The sequence below is a fragment of the Fundulus heteroclitus genome, chromosome 20 (assembly GCF_011125445.2).
Source record: "Fundulus heteroclitus isolate FHET01 chromosome 20, MU-UCD_Fhet_4.1, whole genome shotgun sequence".
NCBI classification, from domain to species: Eukaryota; Metazoa; Chordata; class Actinopteri; order Cyprinodontiformes; family Fundulidae; genus Fundulus; species Fundulus heteroclitus.
Genome location: NC_046380.1, coordinates 40,407,729 through 40,431,587, shown reverse-complemented (window position 1 = coordinate 40,431,587; position 23,859 = coordinate 40,407,729). Strand labels below are relative to the sequence as shown.

Below are 23,859 nucleotides of genomic sequence, written 5' to 3'. Positions count from 1 at the left end.
TTGTTCATGTTAATAATAAATCTTCCTCAAACTCTAGGGTCACTTGTGGAGTACCACAGGGTTCAGTCCTTGGACCAATTCTATTTACTATATATATGCTTCCGATTGGCAAAATTATCAGACAGCATGGGATTAATTTCCACTGTTATGCTGATGACACTCAGCTATATTTATCCATAAATCCTGATGAATCCAATCAGTTACTTCGACTGCAGTCATGTCTTGATGACATCAAAAGCTGGATGACTTTAAATTTCCTGCATTTAAATTCTGACAAGACAGAAGTTGTAATCTTTGGGCCAGAGTCTTCAAAAAATAAAGTTCTTAATCAATCCCTTAATCTGGATGGCATTAACTTGGCCTCTGGTAATAAAGTTAAAAATCTTGGTGTTGTTTTCGACCAAGACATGTCATTTAAATCCCATATTAAACAGGTTTCCAGAGTTTCCTTTTTTCACCTCCGGAATATCGCCAAAATTAGAAACATTCTGTCCAGGAGTGATGCTGAAAAACTAGTCCATGCATTTGTTACTTCAAGGCTGGACTATTGTAATTCTTTACTATCAGGAAGTCCACAAAATGCAGTTCGAAGTCTTCAGCTGATTCAAAATGCTGCGGCAAGAGTTCTGATGAAAATCAACAAGAGGGATCATATTTCTCCAATTTTAGCTTCCCTTCATTGGCTTCCTGTTAAATCAAGAATAGAATTTAAAATTCTCCTTCTAACGTATAAAGCCCTTAATAATCAAGCTCCACCATATATCAGAGCTCTGATTACCCCGTATGTTCCTAACAGAGCACTTCGCTCTCAGACTGCAGGTCTGCTGCTGGTTCCTAGAGTCTCTAAAAGTAGAATGGGAGGCAGATCCTTTAGCTATAAGGCTCCTCTCCTGTGGAACCAACTCCCAGTTTTGGTCCGTGAGGCAGACACCCTATCTATTTTTAAGACTAATGTTAAAACTTTCCTTTTTGACAAAGCTTATAGTTAGAGTGGCTCATACCCTGAGCTATCTCTATAGTTGTGCTGTGATAGGCCTAGGCTGCTGGAGGACATCAGGGTCTAATTTTCTCACTCTACTGATTTCTACTGTTCTTCAGTCTACTGTTCTCCAGTTTTGCATTGTATTACATTGAAATGACTGTCGTCATTTCAGCTTTTAACTTTTTGCTCTCTCTCTTTTTCTTCATAGTAGGTACACCTGGTCTGGCGTTCTGTTAACTGTGACATCATCCAGAGAAGACGGCTCACCCGCTACTACCATCTAATGTAGAACAGATTACTAGATCAATGTGTGCTTCTGTGCTTGTTTGTCTGTCTTGTTGTGTCTCTGTTCTGTCTTCTGTAACCCCAGTCGGTCGAGGCAGATGACCGTTCATACTGAGCCCGGTTCTGCCGGAGGTTTTTCCTTCCCGTTAATGGGTGGTTTTTCTTCCCACTGTCGCTTCATGCTTGCTCAGTATGAGGGATTGCAGCAAAGCCATGTACAATGCAGACGACTCTCCCTGTGGCTCTACGGTTCCCCAGGAGTGACTGCTGCTTGTCGGGACTTTGATGCAATCAACTGGTTTCCTTATATAGGACATTTTTGACCAATCTGTATAATCTGACCCAATCTGTATAATATGATTGAACTTGACTTTGTAAAGTGCCTTGAGATGACATGTTTCATGATTTGGCGCTATATAAATAAAATTGAATTGAATTGAATTGAATTGAGCTATTTCCTCCTGAAGGCAGTCGCTTCCAGTGAAAGGCGCATCCAGTTGTGGTTATCAGGCGAGAAGGTTTTTACCTTGTTAGAACAGAAAAATAAGATTACTAATGTGTGGGTAAGGTTTTAAGCCTTAATCACAAATGAGTTCTAACGTGGGAGGTAAAGCGGATGAATAAAATTGTTTGAATAATTAAATTATAGCTATTTTAGTTGAGCAAACCCATTTTCAGAATTGCTTGGAATATGATTGGTATAGTAAAGCTTCTCTTAGCTGTTTAACGTGTCACTGCAGATAAAATGTCACTTTTCTGGTTTAATTTTAACCCTTTGTTTTCTCAGTGCACTGTTTCACCCAACCTTTTCATCTAGTTTGGAACTTCAAGCTTCAGCACACTGAGGTAAAAACATATTCTTACTGAATTCTCTAAGACCACGGCACACATGCTTTATCATTCCAGGTGTGCAGGCTGACTGAAAGCATACAGGGATTGAAGCAAATGTGGTGAAATACATAAGTTAAAAGAGTGCTGTCTTTCTTAACATTTTGCTTTTAAATGCTGCTGAGGTTGCTCAGTTGGCTTACTTTCCGAGAGCGAAGCATTCCAGCTTTACAGTGGATCCTTTGGCAACATGGACAACTTCTGGAAACTGAACTTCAATCTTTGGCTCATATTCACCCATAACACCTGAAAGAGAAATGCAAATGATTTGCAGTGTTAGTTTCTCCATTTCCCTACCTTGAATGCCGATTGAAAAAAAAAAAAAAAGTGAAAGAAAATTCTTCTGGCACAACAAACTGCTGAAAATCCGTTTTATCACTTTAAACCTGTTTTAATTTAAAGAGGAAGTGTCTTTTCTCCAACTCCAAATGTTGCGCGATCTGAGCAGCAGAAACACTCTCTGCTCACAGGGCTGTCACAGGATGCTGGAAATAATGAGAAAAAGGGGGCAAAACACGGCACTGCAGTTGACGTATGTAACACAAACGTTCCGCTGGAAAACTTTGAGCTCTCATAGACAATTTCAGCTTTTACACCCAGATCATCTCCAATGTCTTGCCATAGTGTCTTTAAAGCTTCCCATTCTCTTTCATTGAAGCTGCTCCAACACATTGCATTTTATCTGCTGCACATGCTAAAAGACTTTGTTTACGGAAATACTTCCCCCAAATCAAGATCTATGTGTTTTATGATGACTTGGGGGAAAAAGTAACGTAAATCCCAGGTTTTTCCTTTTTGATTTACATTCAAAAATGTAACAAGTTAATCTTTAAGGTGATTTTCAGTCACATTTAAACCTCTTTTTTTTTGCATCTTTTGCAATAACATTTTAAGATATGCATTATGGCAAACTACTGCATATCTGCCTTGTGTTTCTATGGCTTAGGAAGATACTCTGTTTTAGGTAAAGAACACTCAAGCATAACCTTCTTGCATTTTAGTACTGTAACATATGCAATTTGATCACCACATACACAACGCTGCCACAGATTTTTGGGAGAAAAAAAATCTTGATTCAGCATAAGCACCACAGTTCTCACCCCCATGTGCATCGCACTTGTTTGGGACTGCTGGAGAATTGATGGAACTGTGACTAAACCATTGCAGCAATGACCCAATAATAACACCGATTAACTAAACATACCAGTACACGAGCCGTCTATGCTGATGACGATTCACTCACCTCAGCATGAAGGACGTTTGAAATTTATAGCAGGACCTTCTTTCTGTTTGATTTAACTTGTAATTTTCTGACTGCTAGGGACACTCGGAGAGCATTTACATTTCCTTGTCAAATAACCGGTTAATACTTCAACATGGTTAAGAAAAACCAAAAACAAAGAGACAGTAACTTCATGGCAAACATAGCACATCCTGCTCTGACACAGTTTAAAACTGAATTCCTCACCATTGACCCTTTTATATAATTATAAACAATTCAAACTAGGGGAGAATAATAAGCTATACACATACTTCAAAGGGGTGAAAGGAATCCACGTTCAACAAAATGCCCTTAATTTCCTCACAATTCCACCCACATAACTCACATTTTTCGACATGGCAACATACATGGCGAGATTGGGAATATTTGCAGGATTTTAACAATTAATCTGAATATTATGCCATATTTTTTAGATTAAGTAAAAAAATATCTGTGAAAATTGCCCTTTACATAAAATTAACTAGAATAATTCATGTTATTTTTACCAATTTAAATCATAAAACATTGGCAGAAAATGTATGTCCATGAAACATGATGGCATTTCATCCATGGCTATGTTTCTTTGCTGGTATTGTCATTAGGTATTTTGTGTAGGGGTAATTGCTTTCTACTTCAGACTCCACAAAGCACAATCTAAAATGTTTGAGGACTTGAAAAAGAGAACCTGAATTCTTCCTCTTCCCCTTTAAATGATGCTCATCTTAAATGGTATTTATGTGCTTGTAATTGGAGGCCAGGTCATTCCTCCCAGCTCTGCTGATTGCCAGCTGGGTGTATGAGATTGTATTGTGAAGGACTCTCTTCCACCAGCCCCACAATGGCTCCTTCCACCATTGCTGTAATTCAAGGCCTGTGTTGCACAAATAGCTCCAGAGATGGAGGCAACAGCCCAATTTCATCTTGTGGATTTGGTGAGGCGTGTTTTATCAGGATGGCTCCCTGAGTGACTGTGAAAGCTAATTCAGATCCTTATCACAACTGTCTCATGCTGGAATGCAACCACAGTCCTATCAGCCATGTTCAAGCAGACAGGTGCACGAAAAGACGTAATTGTCTCATAGCATAACCTTTTGTAAGGAACACCTGTTTAATGTGTGTGCCCCCCCACCTCCTATCTAACCCCCACAGCTCCCATTTTGGCGGAGGGGGGCTGGCATTTATCCGCTGACCCATCTGCTGCAGGAAAATCAAGGTGGAGTAAAGGAAAACTACTAGAAGGAAGTGCTCTAGCATCCTCCACTATTTCTGATATCCCTAGGAAAGATGTATGGAAACCCCATCAAAATTCACCTGCTATTATGGAAGCAAATCTAACAATGTAAAATTTAGAAAAGTACAGCTTTTATTTTAAGTCAATGTATTTACTGAAGGAAAAAAAAAACATGAACTAATATTTTTTTCAATATATTTTTTTTTAAATACAATTATTGGTACACCTGCTGGTAATTTAACAGGTCACAAGGTTGGAGCGGACAGGAGGAGACATGCGTGATCATTCCTCTGTGCACCGTTTTTCTAGAGCAGGGGCGTCCAAAGTGTGGCCAGGGGGCCATTTGCAGCCCCTGGACTGATTTTATGTGGCCCCCAACTGCAATTCAAGAATGATTTGGCCCACCAGAGCAAGCGGTTGAGGGAAGTGGAGGTTTGTTATTTTTAATTAGGGAAAATTTATTAAAGACAGGTTAAAATCTTCTTCCAATTGAAAATATCAGGTGCAACACATTTATCTTTCAACTGCACGTTTTACATTCTTTTTCAATTTCATAGTGATTAGAACCACATTTATCCAATGGCTTTTACTCAAATGCAGACATTGGTGGCCCGAATTCTGCTTTTAATTCAATTATTAAAATTGGCTAAACTCAGCAAGCTTTTTCGAAGAAAGACCGACCCAGATCCTGCTCATTGCTGTAAATAGACAATTTCTTTTAAATGTTTCGAGCCTGAAACATTTGCATGACCATCTTTCACTGACGCAAATGAGCGAACCCGTATTTAAGTTTTGGATCTATAATGATTTCCGTTTGCCCTTCTTACAGAAAATCTGTTTGTGGCACAGGTAAAAAGAATTTCACAAAATTCCCAACAACAATAATTCAATATATATATATATATATATATATATATATATATTTAGAAATTCTGTTTTTTTTTATCTAAGTTCTGACCCTTGAGTACTTTTGTCTTTATAATTTTGACCCATGCGATGTACAGTCAGAACACCCCTGCTCTAGATCATCCAGAGTTCAGGATTCTTTCTTATGCTCTCAACTTTTTAGATTGCATTCTTCATTTTGAACATTCCTTTCATTTTAGAAATGAATGTTCAATTAGGGTCTAGTAAACCATTTCTGTGTCAATTCATCCAATGACGACCGATTTCCAGTTTTCTGGTAGAAGCTACCAGATTTCTACCTGGTAACCTAAAGAGTTCACAATGCCATTCAAACCCATACCATCATACGCCCTCCCTACTTAACAGGGAGGATGTGATGCTTTACTACATATTCATTCTTTGTTTCACACCAAACCAACCTGGAGTACTCTTAAACTCCTTGTTTTGTTTTGTTTTTTATTGTAGGACCCACGTTTTCTTTATCTGGTATCACTAGTATACAGCTTAATTGCATGAAATGCAAATGTATTCCACTTATGCATTATTTAGATTTTTTATTTTTTTTTAGAAACCAAAACACACACACATACCTAACTAACTTCTTACATTTATCAGTTCTTTTTATTTTAATAAATGCCCTCAACTGTCATTTAAGGGAAATGCAGAAGCACAAAGTGAAATCTATAAATTGACTAATCCAACTGTTGTATCTAAAGATGTGGATCTTGTCCCCAAGGATTCAGGGCTGGCCGGAGGAGGATTAGGATGAGGCTGTAATAAATGTCTGTAATAAACATACAATGTTTGTATGGACATTGATGGCATCAGTTAATAATAATAAACCTTCCAATGTATATATATGCTCATCTGTGGAGGGAGCTAAGGATTAGGGTGAAGGTAGAGAAGCCTACAGACCTCAAAGATTCAGTCCTCAAAATCCAGAGGAAACATTTAAAAAGCTAGCCTTTAGTTTTAGTCTGTTTTATTAATTCATTCAGGTCAAGGCATGATGGGTTGATTTTTGAGATCTTTTATCCTGCTCCATAAAAAAGACAGTTTTGGGAAGCATTTCTGGGTTTGACCAATGACAATTAAAAAGATAAAAACATGGTTAATCACACCTCATTTGTAATTTAACAAGCGGGGCTGTTATATTTGCACTTTCTTTATCTAAAAACCAGTTGCTGCATTTATTCAGACATTTTTTTTGTCTGCTATTAAAATTTGTTTGGCAATCTGGAACAATTAAGAACAGAAAAGAATCTGTCGATCTGCAAATATTTTTTTATTGCACTGAGTTTACAGATGAAGCCTTTCAAACACATGCATTCTTTTCAGCTCTGAAATAAACAAATTAAGACACGTCCTGCTCAGTCCGCAGGATGAATGAGTACAAAAAGCAGAGGGAGAGAAAGGTAGCGCGCTCTAATTGGCAGAGCCTGACAGAACAGTGAAACATGCCCCCAGATGCGTATGAGACCTTTCATCATGTCGTGTACTGTATGTCCTTTTTCCCATTCACCTGCTAATTTGTTGTTGTAAAGTGGTAATAACAAGCAGCGCTTACCGTCACTGCGCAGCACCAGCGGAGTGGGCGGGCCCTGGACTCGGGTCTTCGTGACCGTGTTGGTCACCACGCAGGTGTAATTCCCGACATCTGAAGGCTCCACTTTGGCAATGTACAGATTCCCCGTCTCCTGCGAGATGAAGCGGCGAGTGTCCTGCTTCACAAACGTTGGGTACTCATTGAAGATCCAAGAAAAGATCAGATCTGCGGGCACAGGAAAGGAAAGTTGGATGCTTAAATAAAGGGAGCGCTCCCCAGTGCTGAACTGTTCATGGCGTGGAGAGGCAGAGCTTCAGAGCATCTGATGGTAGCGAAGATGAAAACAAAAATACATTTCAGAGAGGTGAAAATTTAATACAGGATCTGAGGATGTTTCAAGAAACTGGTCTCATCCGGACTCTGCAATCAGCTGTAATTCTACACAGTCTGCATTAGCAGTAAGAAACGCCTGCTGTTTGGGTGGGTGCCAGTTTTACAGGCAGGTTGGGACAATTTATCTCATTTCATAAATTCAGAGCAATAGTTTAGCCTTTAGGGGATATAATAATAATAATAATAATAATAATAATAATAATAATAATAATAATAATAATAATAATAATTTGTTTTACTATTTTTTTGATTACAGTCTTATACCTGTTGCTTTTATGTGAAAAGATTAGCAAAAAATGCTGATTTAAATCTACAAGGTTAGGAAACTGAGAGCATTGTGTCTATACACATGTATATCGATATTACTGTAAAAACTGTAATTTTCTAACTTGTGCAGGCTGATTTGTTCCATCTTATTTACCAGCTAAACACTTTCAAGGATCTGACTTTTTTATATCTTTGACCTATGAAACAGTAAAACATGATTGATTCATGTCTTCTTCTGATTTAAGATGCGTGTATATATAGTATCTGAGGCAAATTATTGCAGCTTTTATGAGAAAGGGGGGAAGAAATGATAGAAACACGTCACTAGCCCTAAGGTCAAAACACAGGCTAATAAATAATGACCGACAATAATAAACTATTACACATGAATGCCTGATTGGTAAAACCATTCTGTTTCTTTTTTTAGTCATTTTACATAGATTAAAGTCCTGATATGGTACAGAAAAGGTTAATATTAATTGCAAACATGAAGACGAGCTTGGAGGCTTGATGCCTGCGGACATGATTAATGAAGCCTGTTTCCAAGTTACTCTTAATATAACTCAATTGTTCTGAATGTGCTATTGCCAAGAAAAGTGCTGAAAATGCCAGCAAAAATCACTTTAGCAGTAAACAAGGTTTAATACTCAGAAAACAATTATGTGTACCGCTAAAATAAAAGGAGAAAATGATCAGGTCTTGCGAAAAGGAGTGGAGAATTGTTCCTGGATGTCAAAATCCAGAAGTATTGTCTTTTTGCCATCAAATAATGGAGCAGAGCCGGGATTTCTGTTTCAAGCCGGTCAAGGTTTTGATCAATTCAGGTTTTTTAAACCACAAAAAAAAAAAAGTCATACTGTTTCTAACCCTAAAATGTTTAACAATGGCACACTGAACCTCATCATAATGACGACTTAAAGTGCCTTTAGAGGAGAGCAACACCCAGATTCATCCAGCCAGTCTCAACACAAGCTTTTATCCATCAATACACCACTTAGGAGGCAACTTGGGCTTTACTGCCATACCCAGTAGAACATTGTTATGATGTCACAGGAAGCTGGAATTAAGCCGACACCTTTCCCTCTGTAAGACTCGTCCCTGGAAGCCACTGATGGCACCCAGAAGCAACAGTGTATGTTTCTCTTTAATCATGTACCCAGCTGCCAGTCATCTGGGCACTATAGTCACAGATAGAGACATCTGCTAAACTTTTTCCAATTAGTGTTTGTGAAGGAAGAATACCCAAAGAACGTACTAAGAGTGCCAGCCGTCAACCCTTAGCTGATGCTATGTTGCAAGAAATATTTCTGCAAAGCTACTAGAATTAGCACGTCTGTCAGTAGAATAGAGTCTTTTCCAGCCTTGCTTAACGGGATGGAGAGCAGATAAATAAGTCCCTGACGTTAGCTCTCCAGCCGTTTTCACAAACAGCAGAATGACAGGCAACAAATCTGCTAAATAACCAAAATGTGGCACCTGACTGTGATTTTAACTTCGACAAAATACATCTACAGGTGATTCTGATTCTGAAGACAGTCACTCCTACACAAAGCTGATTTTTGTCATATGGGTGACTGCCTAGAGCGACATGGCCTCTGTGCGCCATGCAGGGGGGGAAAAAAACACATGAAATATAATTGAATTGAATTGATTAATTAAAGGTTCTATCAGTGATTCTATCCAGGAGTAGATGCTACCTATGTTTGTGTTTGTGAACTCTCAACTCTCAATGATCAGTTTTTCTATGAAATTAGTTCTTACGGCTATACGTTAGGTTATACTTTTCTGGCCAGGGCACCATGCTTGCAAGAACAGCCACTGCACCACTGTGTTCTCTCACTGTATGAATATGGGCAAAAAATAATCATAAAAAAACTTCAAAGTAATATAATGTGACGATTCCCATTTTTCAGACCTCTGAGATACAGCCGTGTAAAAGGTGTAATGTATTTAAACCTGCAGGCTGCCACTTTCCCAGACATCATGTGTGCTTCACTATTATAAATGCCATGCAAAGGTGCAAAGCTATTTATTTTAATTATCATCTTTACATACTCGAGAAGCCAGATCAAGACAGAGCACTTCACTTTATGCAGTTTTCTGGTTTACTAGGCTTCTGATGTGAGATAACGAGGCACTTTAAAACAAAGAAAAGTAATTACATCTTATGCATGTTATCCACTGACAGAGAATTTAATAAAGGGATTGCATTCTGTAACTACTATGTTATAGTGATTAATGGGTATGAGCTACACTCAAAGACTCCATTAACCTGGTCAATAATCCAATTTAGTTTGAGATAGTTTTTCGATGGAGAAAAATGGAGAGCAGATGGAGAAGATGATGAAAAAGTGTCTTTGAACGTAGAATACACGACACACCGTGGTCACTTTCTCAGGCAGCTGTTTCCTAATTTAACCGCTGACCGCTGGCTTAGAGGCGAATCAAAAATGTTATTCAGAAATGATTGCAGAGCAGAGGGTTGCTATGGCATCTCAAATCAGATCTAACCTTATTTTATAACCTAGAATCCTACAATTTCTAGAAATAGGCATCATGCGTGCTTCATATGTGACCACAGAAACGCTGCGTCTTCGTCAGCCGTTCACCAGGTTCGCCTCCATCTAACTATCCGCAGCTTTGCTGACCGAGCTGGAGGCGGCAGATTAGAGAGAGACATCGATACATTGGGTCTGGAGATTGACTCTTCAGCAACTTTTTCACGTTATCCACTTTACAGCTTCAGTTCTGCAACTTTCTGAGCTGATCTACCAATTAAGGGACAAACTTTTATTGGCTAAGCTACTAGTGCTTCTCAATGAATTAGAATAAAAGCACATTTATTTCAGTAATTCCTTCAAAAGTGTCTAAATGTAAACTTACATGCTATACAGAGTGATTACACAAGGAGGTTGAAGTTGCTGACATTTCTTTTCCTGTTAATTTTGATGATATGGCATACAGCTAAACACAGCTGATTTTTTTTTCTGTTGACTAGAATGAGACCAGCAAAAAACAGATTTTAATATACAAATGTTGTGCTATGGCCATGTTTTGGCCTACGCAATAACAGGAAAGACTACAAGCTTGGAGTTTATCATTGACACCTTCCATGAGAAGGATCAACCACAAAAGCTATTGGCTTATGCTACCCTGTATCAATAAAGCTTTTATTATTGGTCTCATGAAATAATAAAATCTACCCAGACCCACAAAATTCAAAAAAAAAAAAAAAAATGGCTGTATGTCATAAATAAGTATAAATCTGACCTTGAAATATATCATTGTATGATACATCTTTATTAACTGAGTTTTACTTCTTGAAATGAATTACTGAAACCATCTAACTTTTATTTCAAGATCACATTTTTCAAGATGCACCTGTATGTAACTTGTTGGCAGGCGTGAAATTACACAGAACCGCCTCCTGATTCATCTCTCTGACTGTACGGCCATTTACCCCAGCAGGATCCCTTTCTCCTGCCGGCTGAAGGTGGAGGTAGCAATCATGGTTGGGAGCCCAGGCTCTGGGTGTGGCTGCCGCTCACGCTGATGGCACAGCAGACATCCGTGGGGACCGGGGACACTTTAAGACAGGATAAGGCATGTTGTTTGTGTTCCTTTCCTCTCCAGCGCTCCTGAACTATGGCTGCACCTGCTCTTGTTCTATGTATAAAACTCTTACGGCGACGGCGCGCGACGTGAGCCGCAGAATGCCGCAGAGACGGAACGCATAATGAGATGCCTCACGAGGCCAGCTTGAATGGGCTTCAAGAAAATCATCTGGGGCATTGATTTTTTCAGGTTACCCGGCTCCGCGGTAGGAAAACAGGACATTGCTGAGACAAACTGTATGAGGAATCTGGCTGCTTGGTATTTACAGCCACTGCCATAAAAACACAGCTGCTCCTTTGCCCTCTCTTGGTCGAATATTGGATGTTAAAATGAATAAATAAGCAACAGTATCCTTTCCTACATCCCCTTTGATTTGTCAAAAAAAGGAGAGCTACATTCCATGGAGCACGGACCCTGAAAGCCTCACTTTGTGGCTCCCCTCGGGGTTAAAGATCACTTTGCAGGAGTCGCAATGAATAAAGCTGCCACACTCACAAAAGGAGATGAAGGAACGACTTCAAAAGACAGGCCTAAATGAATATTCAGAGCAAGAACAAGATGTGCAAGTCAAACATGCCCTTCTCTTTGCACAGCGAAGATCAAACCCAGACAGATTTGTGATAATGTACAGATGGAGCACGACGACAAAGATGGGGAGGCAGTAAACTAATACCAGAACAGCTTTTATGCCAGATTGAAAATGGGAACGACTTCATCAGGAGCACCTGTGGATGGACATAATGTTATTCATGTCTATAGTACAGCAGCTTAAAACAAGAACAGGACAGTTCCTTACCTACTACATAAACACCCACTACCAGGAAGAAGGAAATACATAAAAATCGCTGCATAACAACATCTATGCTTACTTCCATTATTAGGTATCCTGTATGCCTAATATTGGGCCATTTTTTATCATGTTTTGCTTGTTCTGTCTTTGTCAAGTGACTCGGGGCAACTGGGAGAGAGCAGCTGAAACACCAGTTTTTTTTTTTGTTTTTTTTGTTTTTATGAAGCCAAGTGTTTTAGCTGCCAATCACAAACACAGACCCAGGAAGTGCGCTGTCATCAAGCTCCGCCCCCTTCAAAGAGCTCACACTCTTTTTTTTTAAAACAAAATTGCTGTTTTGGTGAAAAGGCTGGTTAAAAAAAGGGAAGTTTGAATTTAGTGTTTGTGCATTCTTTATCTAACAATGGGCCACTAAGCAACGGCACGTAACGCACAGGGCTGCACTTAAAGGATGTTTTGAATTTTTTTGATCATGATTGTCATCAATCAATATGGTTTCTATTTTATCGATCTGATTTTTTTCCCGCATCGTCCAGGCCTAGTACAAAGTGCTGAGCATATCAGGAAAAGATCATCCTTTTTCTTTAAGTTCTGTCTGTACACTGAACTAAATTTCAACAAGACAGATAAAAAGGAGATGAAAGAGGTTATTGCTAGCCTAGAAATTAAGCAGAATTTTCTGGGAGAGACACAAGACTAATGAAAACTGGAACCATATTTCTCAAGTAGAGCTTACATGTTAACATTTAACTTTATTAACTTAGTTAGCATGGTGTTTCTATCTATCTATCTATCTATCTATCTATCTATCTATCTATCTATCTATCTATCTATCTATCTATCTATCTATCTATCTATCTATCTATCTATCTATCTATCTATCTATCTATCTATCTATAACATGTATATTGTATATATTATGTATACATTTGCATATATTTATTATTATACATATATATATATTTGTGTCAAAATCTATTTAAACAGAACCGTTCTAAGTTCCCAAGTTGGTACAGAAGTTTAAACAGCAGTACTGGAGAAACACAGGCACTCTCACTGGAACAATAATTGTTCACAATTAGACAGTAGGATGCTGCTGGCAGTTTAAAACTACAGTTGTTAATGAATTACATATGGAGAGGAGCCTTTGCCCCTGTCCTTCGGCAAAAAGACAAATGGCAAAAAAATAAGTTCTTTATTTATTTATTTTTTGGATGTATTTTGTTTTTGGAACAAACCGGCAAACAAGTAAAATCTCATTCTTATCCAAGGTTTTATAACATTGGAATTGTTATAGCAACTATTATAATGCATAAAACAATGTAGGCCATAGGTATTTTAATTGGTATCCATGTCTGAAGCAGGCAGGTTGTCAATAGCATACCTGACATTTGTCGACATATAGACTTTTTGTCTGTTAACTTACAAGCAATCAAAGACACCCAATGACATATACGCCTCTTAAAGGACTTTCCCGCAGTGGAATATTTTAACCACTGCTTACATTGGATGCAAGGAGACTAGGGTGGGTGTGAAGATGGGTGTAGATATCTATCCAACACTGGAAAATAAGATTTATTCTTTCTCACCTGAGCAGAGGGAAAAGGGTGCAGGTCAAGAGCTATGTGAGGCATAAATCTAATGTAGTTTTGTTTCATCAAAATACTAATTGTAATTTTTCCTTAAATGCCTGGATCTTCTCCTATGAAAGACTCATACTGTGCTCTTTTTACACAAGCAGGCGCAATGTCTATAACAGAAAACAGAGGAAGAAATAGATTTGCCTCCTAAAGAGATCTTAGAGAGTGTTGTTAAAATGTAGGCTCTGTTCTTTGCTTCTTTGGTAATGGAGGGCATATTGTGACCCTTAGTTTTCCTCTTCTCCTTTATCAGACTGTGTCTTTAGTTTAGATGCTACATGAACATACATTACAATATAGGGAGGATTCAGTACTTTACCCTGACTGTACCAGTGTAACGTGAAAGCAGTCCAGGATGGATACAAAAGTAATATAACCTGTTACCAGTTAGTCGCTCAGATATTAACCCCTTGTAGACTGTTGCCTCAAATCACTAAACAGCGGTTTGAGGCAACAGCCACTAATGCACTTATTCCAACATACACCAAAGCCCTACAGACCAAGGCTCTTGAACTAGATTTTACAGAAAGGTAGTTCTGGGGTGCTGAAATAAAGCTCTTTCACCTATTTGTGAAAATAATCTATTGTTTTCCTTCCACTTTACAATCTTGGACTAATTTGTTCTATTGCACACACACACACACACGAAAATAAAAAATAAAAATCCAACAAGATTATTGCATAGAAAACTAAAGGCTGTAACGAGACAATTTGTCTGCACACTACAGTCTCGGTTCTTGTTTATCAGCTTTCTGCTTCTTGCCGTTCATACTTAGATAGAATATAAAAAATGTAACCATTGACTAGACATGTCACATCAGTGACATCACCCCGCATGGCATGGCTTTGTTTTGTTTCCTGTAATGTGATCAATTTCTCTGAACAAAACACAGGCACTGTCCTGCTTCTCATCCTAGCAAAGCCAGCCCCAAGCTGTGTCCCACAGGCTCCCCTGAAAGAGGCCATGAATATTTATATGAACTCAGTCAATAGTTCTGGCAAGCATGAAAAACAACAAAACATATTGTTTTTGTCAGCAAGAAGAATAAAGAAAGAGCAAGGGGTGCCTGCCAAGTAGTGAACACGTTTTCTATATTGTTGGAGTGTAAGCAATCTGTTTATGTCTTTGGAAACCAAAAGGAAGACGAGGAAGACGAGGAGCTCTCAACCAAACCGCTTCCAGTCTGGGGAGGAGTTAAAGAAAGCTCTAGAAACTTGACACTTACATTTTGCACTAGATTAATATGTATCTGATCGCTCTGCCCAAAGTTCTACCTATCCTGGATGGGTCACAGGTACATCACAGGAAAATTTAAAGTAACCAATGAACCTAATAGCTGGGGTTTCTGTCTGTGGGAGGAAGTCACAGTACCTGGAGAAAAACCCAGGCATGCACAGGGAGAACATGCAAACTCCATGCAGAAAGGTCAGGATTTGAACCCAGGACCTTCTTGCTACCAACTGTGCCCCTGTGCAGCCCTTTTACAATGATCAGTTGATGGTAAAGTAAAGCATTGTTCTTTGAAACTGGCCCAAGTTGCAGAGCTGCCTCTCTGCATCACTGTAGAGTGCAGTAAAAACCCTCCAGGCTGTAGGACAGATGGATCTGCTCAAATAAAACTGACGTGAAATGAATAGTAGCATATCTTACTAACTAATTGTTCTCTTTTGGGCATATAAAAGTGTGCAAAAATAATCACCTTTTAACAATATCCATTCAAACAAATAATAAACTGTGTCCAAATTATTATTTGAGGGGAATAAGCTCAGATGTCATTTTATTTGTTGAATTTTTATGTCATTTTTTTCATTTGCTGCAATTGTACCCTTTAGAGGTCTTTCTGATCATTGAATAATTTATATTAGGAGCAGGGGTGATGTCACACAGTGTGCGCGAGAGAGAGCAGGAGCTGGGCAGGTAATTCATCATTATTTCAAAACAAAAACAGTTATACAATAACAGAATGGACATCTTTGTCTGACTTAGTGATAACAATAATTAGCTTTTACTGACAGTCAACAACAGTGTGTGCGTATGCCCTGTCTCTGACCCTAACATTGACCCTAACTGAGATTTCCCAAATACTGCCAACAATTCCTAGTCCAAGACGTCCTTTTTCAGATAAAGTTTGACTTTATAAAAGGATAGGCATAAATTAAAGCTATACTGATCATGCGCAATGAAATGCTGAAATCTTTAAGATTTTTTTTGCTGGAGAGCTTCATACACAGGGAGGGCAAAGGAGTTTACATGAAAATTTCAGCTTTGGATCTAGATTTCTGCCTTAGGTCTTAGAAAAAAAAAAAAGAACAATAATAAATACAAATCTGTCCAGCAGACCAAAAAACACATGCACACACATACACGTTTGCTCCGCCACGTGTATAATATTTTTACCAAACTTAATTTCAGAATTTCCCAGGCATGGTATATAAGGTCACAAAACTCGATTTACGAGCAAAACATCTATCCAGCTTGAATTTGGTAAAACAGAGCAACTTTGCCTGTTATTTGCTGAACTGTTACCCCATGTTTAAAAGTAGCAGCCTGAAAGAACAGCAAACTTGCCCAAGTTTCCTTTCTAGAAGCTTCTTACGCCTTTTGTGCTTCATCTGACTTCCACTTTAAACATCTCAGAGACACCTAATGCAACTTTGAGCCTTCTTTGCTCAGTAACTACTTTCACACCACATAATGCTGTTGTCTTGGAAACCTGCTAACACCTAACTATGATGCATTCACTGTAAAAAAAACAACAGCTGATCACTGATCAGGCATAAAGCTGTTCGATAGCGGTCACTGGCCGATGCATCTCTAGTTAAGCTTATAATCTGTTCCTGTTTGAATCTTAAGAGCCACTGATTTACAGCAGCATCTTTAGAAAAAGCTTCAAAAAGCTGTTGTCTCTACATATTGTGTTGCTGAGTGCAGTTCTACCGTATTTGCCCCGGGCTCAAAGAATCTTCTGATCCACTGTTTCCTTTACAGGACCAGACAGGATGCACATGCTCTGTGCTCTTAAAGCCTCGGGTGGGACAATACACACACACACGCACACACACACACACACACACACACACACACACACACACACACACACACACACACACACACACACACACACACACACACACACACACACACACACACACTTAAGAAGAAGAACGAAAGAAACACTCTTTCCAGTGGAGACACACACAAGGGATTTTGGTCCTGAGTGCCCCTTAAAGGTCTCTCCCTATTAGAAAGTAGAGGTCAGCAGTATAAGGTACACAGCTAAACACAGGAATTGTGCGGTTGAAAGAGCGTGGCTGGGTCGCACCGGCAACCCACTGATGCCGTTGCAGGCGTGAAGGGGAACACGGCTGCACGCAGGGAGGAGGAAGCATTTGCGAGGCATGATGCTCTCTGATGAGGCTATGTTAATCCATCCTTTATCTATGGACCCTGCACATGATGATTGCCACATAACATCCTTGCGGCATGCTCAGACACTGGCCAGTGAGACAGGGAGCGAGGGTGCGGATGCAGGGAACCTGCTCTTTCTGGGTTCTGGCCTTGCAGGGTGTGTCCTCCCAGTTCCGCAGTAGGTCTTTATCTCTGTGGCTCCATTCAGGCTGTAAGTGCAGGTAGGTTGATGGATGTTATAAATATACAATAAATTACAAATATTAAAATTTTTAGCAATTCTTTTGGAATAAATTCATATTTTGTTCTAGAATAAACATATTTTTGCTTTTTAAATGCATCCAGGCTGCATCATAAAATTTACTTTGATATCCAGCCATAAAAGAAGACTGAAGTGAGTGAAAAAAACATGTTGAAAAGAAATAGGTGTGAAGGTTAAGGTAACCTGCAATATGGCAGTGGTTTGTGTCAGTTATTGGTCTCAAAGAAGGGTGATGTTCATGCTTGGCCATTTCCCTGCTAATAATGGCCATATCACAGATGAGAAAAGTTAAGTGAAATTAATTCACATCCAGATTATCTAAAACTGGCAGAAAGGTCCATCTCCATTAAAACATTCACCAAGTTTGTTTAAAGAGTGACTGCAACACAAACACATCATATGGGCTGTCAAGCAGGTTGGAGGAAGGGTGATGAATTGTGCAGCATCTGCGACTTGGGATCGCCACAATTTACCCAGAGAACTTCTGCCTCCAGACTTATGGGCACTAACTTCCATACATGGAGGCAGACACAATGACACAAGAAGCACACAGAAGACACATCATGACACAAATATGTTTTGTTGTTTAATTACATGTATTCAGTCAAATAATAATAATAATGATAATAATAATAATAATAATAATAATAATAATAATTATTATTATTATTATTATTATAATGTTTGTCAATCTTGTCATTTCCCTGATTTCCACTCCCTCTGTACTCTTTGCATAGGCTGCCAGGGCAGAAAGGGACAGTGTGTAGCTAATTGTTTTTTTAACTAGCAAAAAAACAAGTATTGTTTTTAAAAATACATATTCCGGCAAAGTCTAATAACATCACATCAAAAATAGAAGTGTTCCCACAACTTAGAATTAGTTGTTAATAAATACAAAGATGCCAGTGCACACACTCGGAGGTGCCATGTTGAGTTGCTATTTCTGATATCAGTAGGTGAAAGGGGACAAACTGGTCAGCCTTATGCATTTTACCTATCTGTGTTATATATAAAGACATGCTGTCGGTGGAGTAGTATAAAACAAGCAAAGACGACGGTAGATCATTCTATTTGCCATGTTCTGTTGAAATTCAGCACCATCCAGACCCTTTGCCCAGTGAGAGGGAAGAGAAAGTAACCAAGAAACGAAAAATTAACTGGGAGAAAATAAGAGTCTATATTGGCGCAGCTATTATTACCAGGTGGAGATAATTCATGAAGGAGCGGGAATATAAAAAATGGATTCGGAGGTTTATTTGCAAAGTTTATTTTTGCCATTATGTTAGAAACAGGGCAGTCGTGGTCCAGCAGCTACGCTGTTCTCCAGGCAGGCAGAGATGGCTCAGTTGTTCGTCTCCCTCTGTATGTACGGGGAGCGGCGGAGTGATATTAGCTGTTCACTGTCTGTAGAGCAGCAGCAAGACCCGGTTTCTTTACTCGTGTTTGTAGTCACTTTTATTAAAAAATAAGCGGACTTGGCAACAGTGCCAAAAATCATTTCACACGATGAGCGTAGCTGTTAGTAGTAATTAATACACAAAGGACATTGTCACATTTATTACACTCTGGCTTGTGTAGTAGTTATTTACACACTTAACGGAAAGTTGTTTGTAATTCATTTAGCACATCAATAGATGGTACGCCAGTGTGGAAATCTTACACACTGGGGCTTTAAACGTGCCATATCATGCTTTTCAGTTTTTCCTTTTCACATGGAAATCATTCTAGTGGAACTGCGATGCTTTGGTCTGAATTTCTCATTATTTTCCCCTTTTTTCCCCCTGTTCTGAGGTGCGTCTCAGAGCAACAAGTTTTGGTGCTGTCTGCTTCAATACAAAGGAGGCACTTCACGCCCGCCCTCCTCCAGGTCACCGAGCGTTCCACTGCACCTCAGCCAGCCATTTTGGCAGCATGCTGGGCGACTGTGTAATGAACAACTGAACAGTTTGACATATCTACTTGTTGCGTTGTGTCCTTCAACTCAGACTAGAAAAACAATTAGAAAATTAAAAATGGCTGGACAGACTACACTCTGAAATTATAGATATTCCAAGTACACAATAAAATGTATTTAAGGGCTAAGGAATTGGATTTTGTATATGTCCCCTGTAAAAGAAAAACAGAATCCTCACCATTCACTAGAGAAACAATAAAACCCAGGGTATTTGCCTAAATGGCCACGGTGTGGATATTCTGTTTCTTCTTCAATTACGGCTGTTGCCCGGGTACTCTGGCTACAATCATAGACGTTAGATTAACCGGCCCCTCTAAACTGACGTTGGGGTGGTAAACAGAGAGGAGGGGTATCGCTGAATTGTGCAATACCCCTCACTTTTATGTGTTAAAATATTCACTGCAGCATTGTTCTACCACCGGTATATTATTAAAAATAAGATCTGGTGCATGCTCTACATTTTGAAAAAGTTCACACCCCATTGTTGTTATCAGTGGGAAGTAACATTAATATGCATAGTAAAGACAAGTGATAAAACACCTGTATTAATCAGCATACAGAGTGTCCTATTAAATCAAATAAAGGCTAAACTTCATAAAGTAAAGCAGAAAAAAACTGCTTCACATCTAAATAAAACCATGGCCACCTGTGTTTAAACGCAACAACACTCAAACCAAACTGTTGCTTTAAAAGAAACGGATTAAAAACAAGATGTGTGCCTTTGAGAAATCTAAATGTTATGATGACTGCAACATCTTTTCCCTGGAGTAGGGGGGAGCAGGATTGCAACATCCATGCAATATCTAACCGATGCATCCGAAGCACTGACTCCGGGCTTGCATCATTCTTTCAACAGGTAGAGCTGAAAGCTCGGGGAGAGAGTTAATCCTCAATGGTTACGCACCCGGGAGACTCCCAGTGCAGCCACTTTGCTGGCCCAGATGGAGCAAGTACAAATATGTGCTATGGTTGAGGAAAATAGTCTCAATATAATAAAAACATAAAAATAGACTGCGAGGATAAAATCTTGTTAGCACAAACAAATCATTTCAATGATTTCAAAGTTGTAACGTCCCACCTTAAGCTCCAGTGGTTGTAATTCACCGGTAAGCTAGGTTCACAGTTGGTGGTCAGCTTAGCTTTGGTTATACTTTAGGTATACCTAAGCTAAGCTATGGAGTGGGTGCCATTCAGGGATATTTTGTATCGCTGTAAAGCTGGGATGGCCATAAAACAACAAACCCACCCCAAGCTTTGATGTTCAATCACCCTACTATGAAAAGAACTCGACACTGCTACAGACCCAGAACTCAAAACTAACAGACCTACACGGACACACCAGAGAGCATTAAGAAGAAAAGCAGCAACAAGGCACATCATAACTCTGGGGGAGCAGCAGAGCGCCACAGCTCAGGTGGGAAAACTGTTGGCAGTACAACTGTTTGTTAAATTTGGCCTAGATGTTAAAGTGCCAAGATTTCACATTTGCAGCTTGCCACAACTCACAATCTTTTTCCATTCTCACACTACACATGGTGGTGGCAGCATCATGCTGAGGGAATAGTCTTATTCAGCAGGGACAAGAACCTGGTCAGATTTGGTGTGACAATGGATGGGACTAATGAGAGGACAATCCTGGAAGGAAGCCTGTTAAAGGCAACAAAAAGGCTTTAGACTGGGTGGGGCAGAGCTTTTCTGTAGATGTGCAAAGCTGGTAGAGATACATCCTAAACAACTAGCTGTTACTGCAACAAAAAGTGGATCTACAAGGTATTTTCTCTGAGGGACTGAATAAAAATGCATTTTCTTCTGATTTTTTGTTCTAAAAAGAAAACCTTGGATAGATGAGGTATAATTTCCCTTTCTCTGCTCAATATTGCCCTACTTTGTGTTCATTTGTCACATAAAATCCCAATAAAATACATTGAAGCGTGTGGTTGTAACATGTAAGAATGTAAAGAAAAAAAATTAAAGCGAATTTATATCATCTATTACCAATGTAACAGAAAAAAAAAAACATAGTTTAAAAGTGGGTATAAGGTGAGGTTTAATCCGTAGCTGCAGTCCCACTGACTCAACTGAATTCTATGCAACACTAGAAGCCTTAATGCTCTCTTTGATGTGGACTCAACCTAAAATTGCAATCCGGTGCACCGTTAAGCAAGCTCCGCGTGTGGACAGGGCTGTCATGTTTTCCACAATTGTTATTTTCCCCTTGCACAGCAGGCGACAGCGCATTTCTTCTGGGATGAGACTCCCACATGCGCCGAGGGATTTGTGTTTATGTAGCAGCACGGTGCAGCCTGAGGACAGTGTAGCGCGGGGATGGAGAGGGGGGTGCGGACAGAGGATGGAGGTGAACACACAATAAACAGGAATCTTCCTGAAATGTGCACACACACACACGGAGCATGATTAACACATTGTGTACATCTCATTTCTTTAAATGCCCCGATTTCCCACACACACATCCGTCTCACACATCTACGAGAACGGCGGTGTGTACTGTAAACTTTAAGGAGCTTAAAAGGAGATTTGGGAAGCATGCCACTCACACGTCCTCTGGGAGACGTGTGCGCGCTCGCTGGCTCACACTCCTCCGTGACCTTTTCATACGTGATTAGAAACTGCAATCAATTCACTGTGTCACTCCAGGAAAATACCAAATATCCCATTTCATGCTGCCGTCATGTTGTCTGCCGCTTGTCTGCGAAGTTTCTCGTCACGACGAGGTAACTTCTGCATTAGCCCAAATACTCTGCGAGCGGGGATAGTGTGACGGTAACGTGTGGTAATATTGCAGACAGCTGAAGTCCTCAGAGAGATGTGAAGGGGATGACTGAATATGGGATTGTGCAAGGAGATTACTCATGCAGACGCTGAAATGTGTCATGTACTAATCAGATTAAGAGCAGAGAAATCCCTGATGAAAAAGGGGGAAAAAGCTATGAAAATCAACAACAAACGAAGCAAAAAAAGAAGAAAAAAAACACACCAGGATTACCCCTGGACATCCTCGTGGTGTCCTGAGAGAACTAAAACTGTCATTATTATTATCATTATTATTTCCTGATAGTCCCAACATTTGAAAAGATAATTAAAACATTATATCTGTGGATTTATCCACCCATCCACTGTCTATACTCGCTTATCTTGCGTAGTTCTGGGGAGTATGTTGCCTGTCTCCAGTGGGCATTAGGCAACAGTACAGGTACACCACATATCAACGCAAACAGATTAATGTACAGAGTAGCACCTTTCCCCTTGTTTTTTTTTTTTTTTAAACAATACTTTATTGTCTTTTAGAAACAAGACAAACAACAACAATTCAGCACAGCCAAGTCTAATACAAAATCTGAAGTGTCCAGCAAAACACCGTTACCTGAATTTCAAATACACATCAGGGTCAAAACCTACAGTCCATATAAGTCAAGGGAAAAAAAAGATAAACAAAAACAAACAATCAAACATGATGTTTAAAACCAAACTGTGATCTTCCTTTTTGTAATAGCTCGGCGAGCTCATTAGGCAGATGATCAAGCAAAGGCTGCCATATTCTATAGAAATCATTACAATTACCCTTTATAATGGCACTGAGGCGTTCCAGCGGAAACACCTTGAACGTTTCTCTGTACCACTGTGTTACAGAAGGCGGCTGTCCTTGAATCCACTGAAACAGTACACATCGTCTTGCCAAATGTAAAAGTTTACGGAGTAAAGTCATTTGTGCTGAAGATAGAGAAAGCCCTTCTACAGAGAGACCAAGAATAAACAGCACAGGGCTCAGTGGGACTGTCTGGTGAAAGATCGAGCGAAGCTCTATAGAAACGTTATTCCAGAATCTAGCAATTATAGGGCATTTCCATATACAGTGATAGTAAGTCCCCACATCTGTATTGCACTTTACGCAAAGAGGGGAAATTTGAGGGTGAATTTTATGTAAAAACTCTGGGGTGCGCTGCACTCTATGTAGAATTCTGTACTGACTTTCCCGAAGTCTGTTACAAGTAAACATTTTCTTAGCAAACCTAAAAGCTTTTAACCATGCTTCTGAACTAAGCTCAACTTCCAGGTCTGTTTCCCACCGAACCCTGGCCTTATCAGTTGTAACAAAATTCAAAGACAGCAATTTCTCATAACAGAGAGAAATTAATTTCTTTTTAGTGAGTACATCTTCATTAAATTTAAGAAGAAAGCTTTCAATAGAGTTCAAAACAGGTTGGTTGACTGGGAATTTAAGAGAATTTACAAAATGTCTCACTTGTAAAAACCCAAAAAAGTGTTTTTGTGGTATATTATACTTAGTTTGAATTTGTTTAAAGGACATAAAACTACCCTTTTCAAATAAATTACAAACAAGTCTAATTTTTTTAGAATGCCAATCATCAAATACACCAATGCCAATACCTGGAGGGAAAGCTTGGTTCCTA

General features: G+C 39.3%; 1 protein-coding gene across 2 annotated transcripts in view; it reads right to left on the bottom strand.

The window, feature by feature from the left end:
• The window catches only part of cntn4 (contactin 4), a 287,425-nt gene that overhangs the window by 101,223 nt on the left and 162,343 nt on the right, over positions 1-23,859 (bottom strand). For both annotated transcript variants that reach the window (XM_012874550.3, XM_036151210.1), the window contains exons 6-7: positions 7,121-7,324; positions 2,299-2,401 (exon numbers count right to left, since the gene is read on the bottom strand). In XM_012874550.3, coding sequence (XP_012730004.1) covers positions 2,299-2,401; positions 7,121-7,324 — 307 coding nt within the window. The remainder of the gene's footprint in view (positions 1-2,298; positions 2,402-7,120; positions 7,325-23,859) is intronic.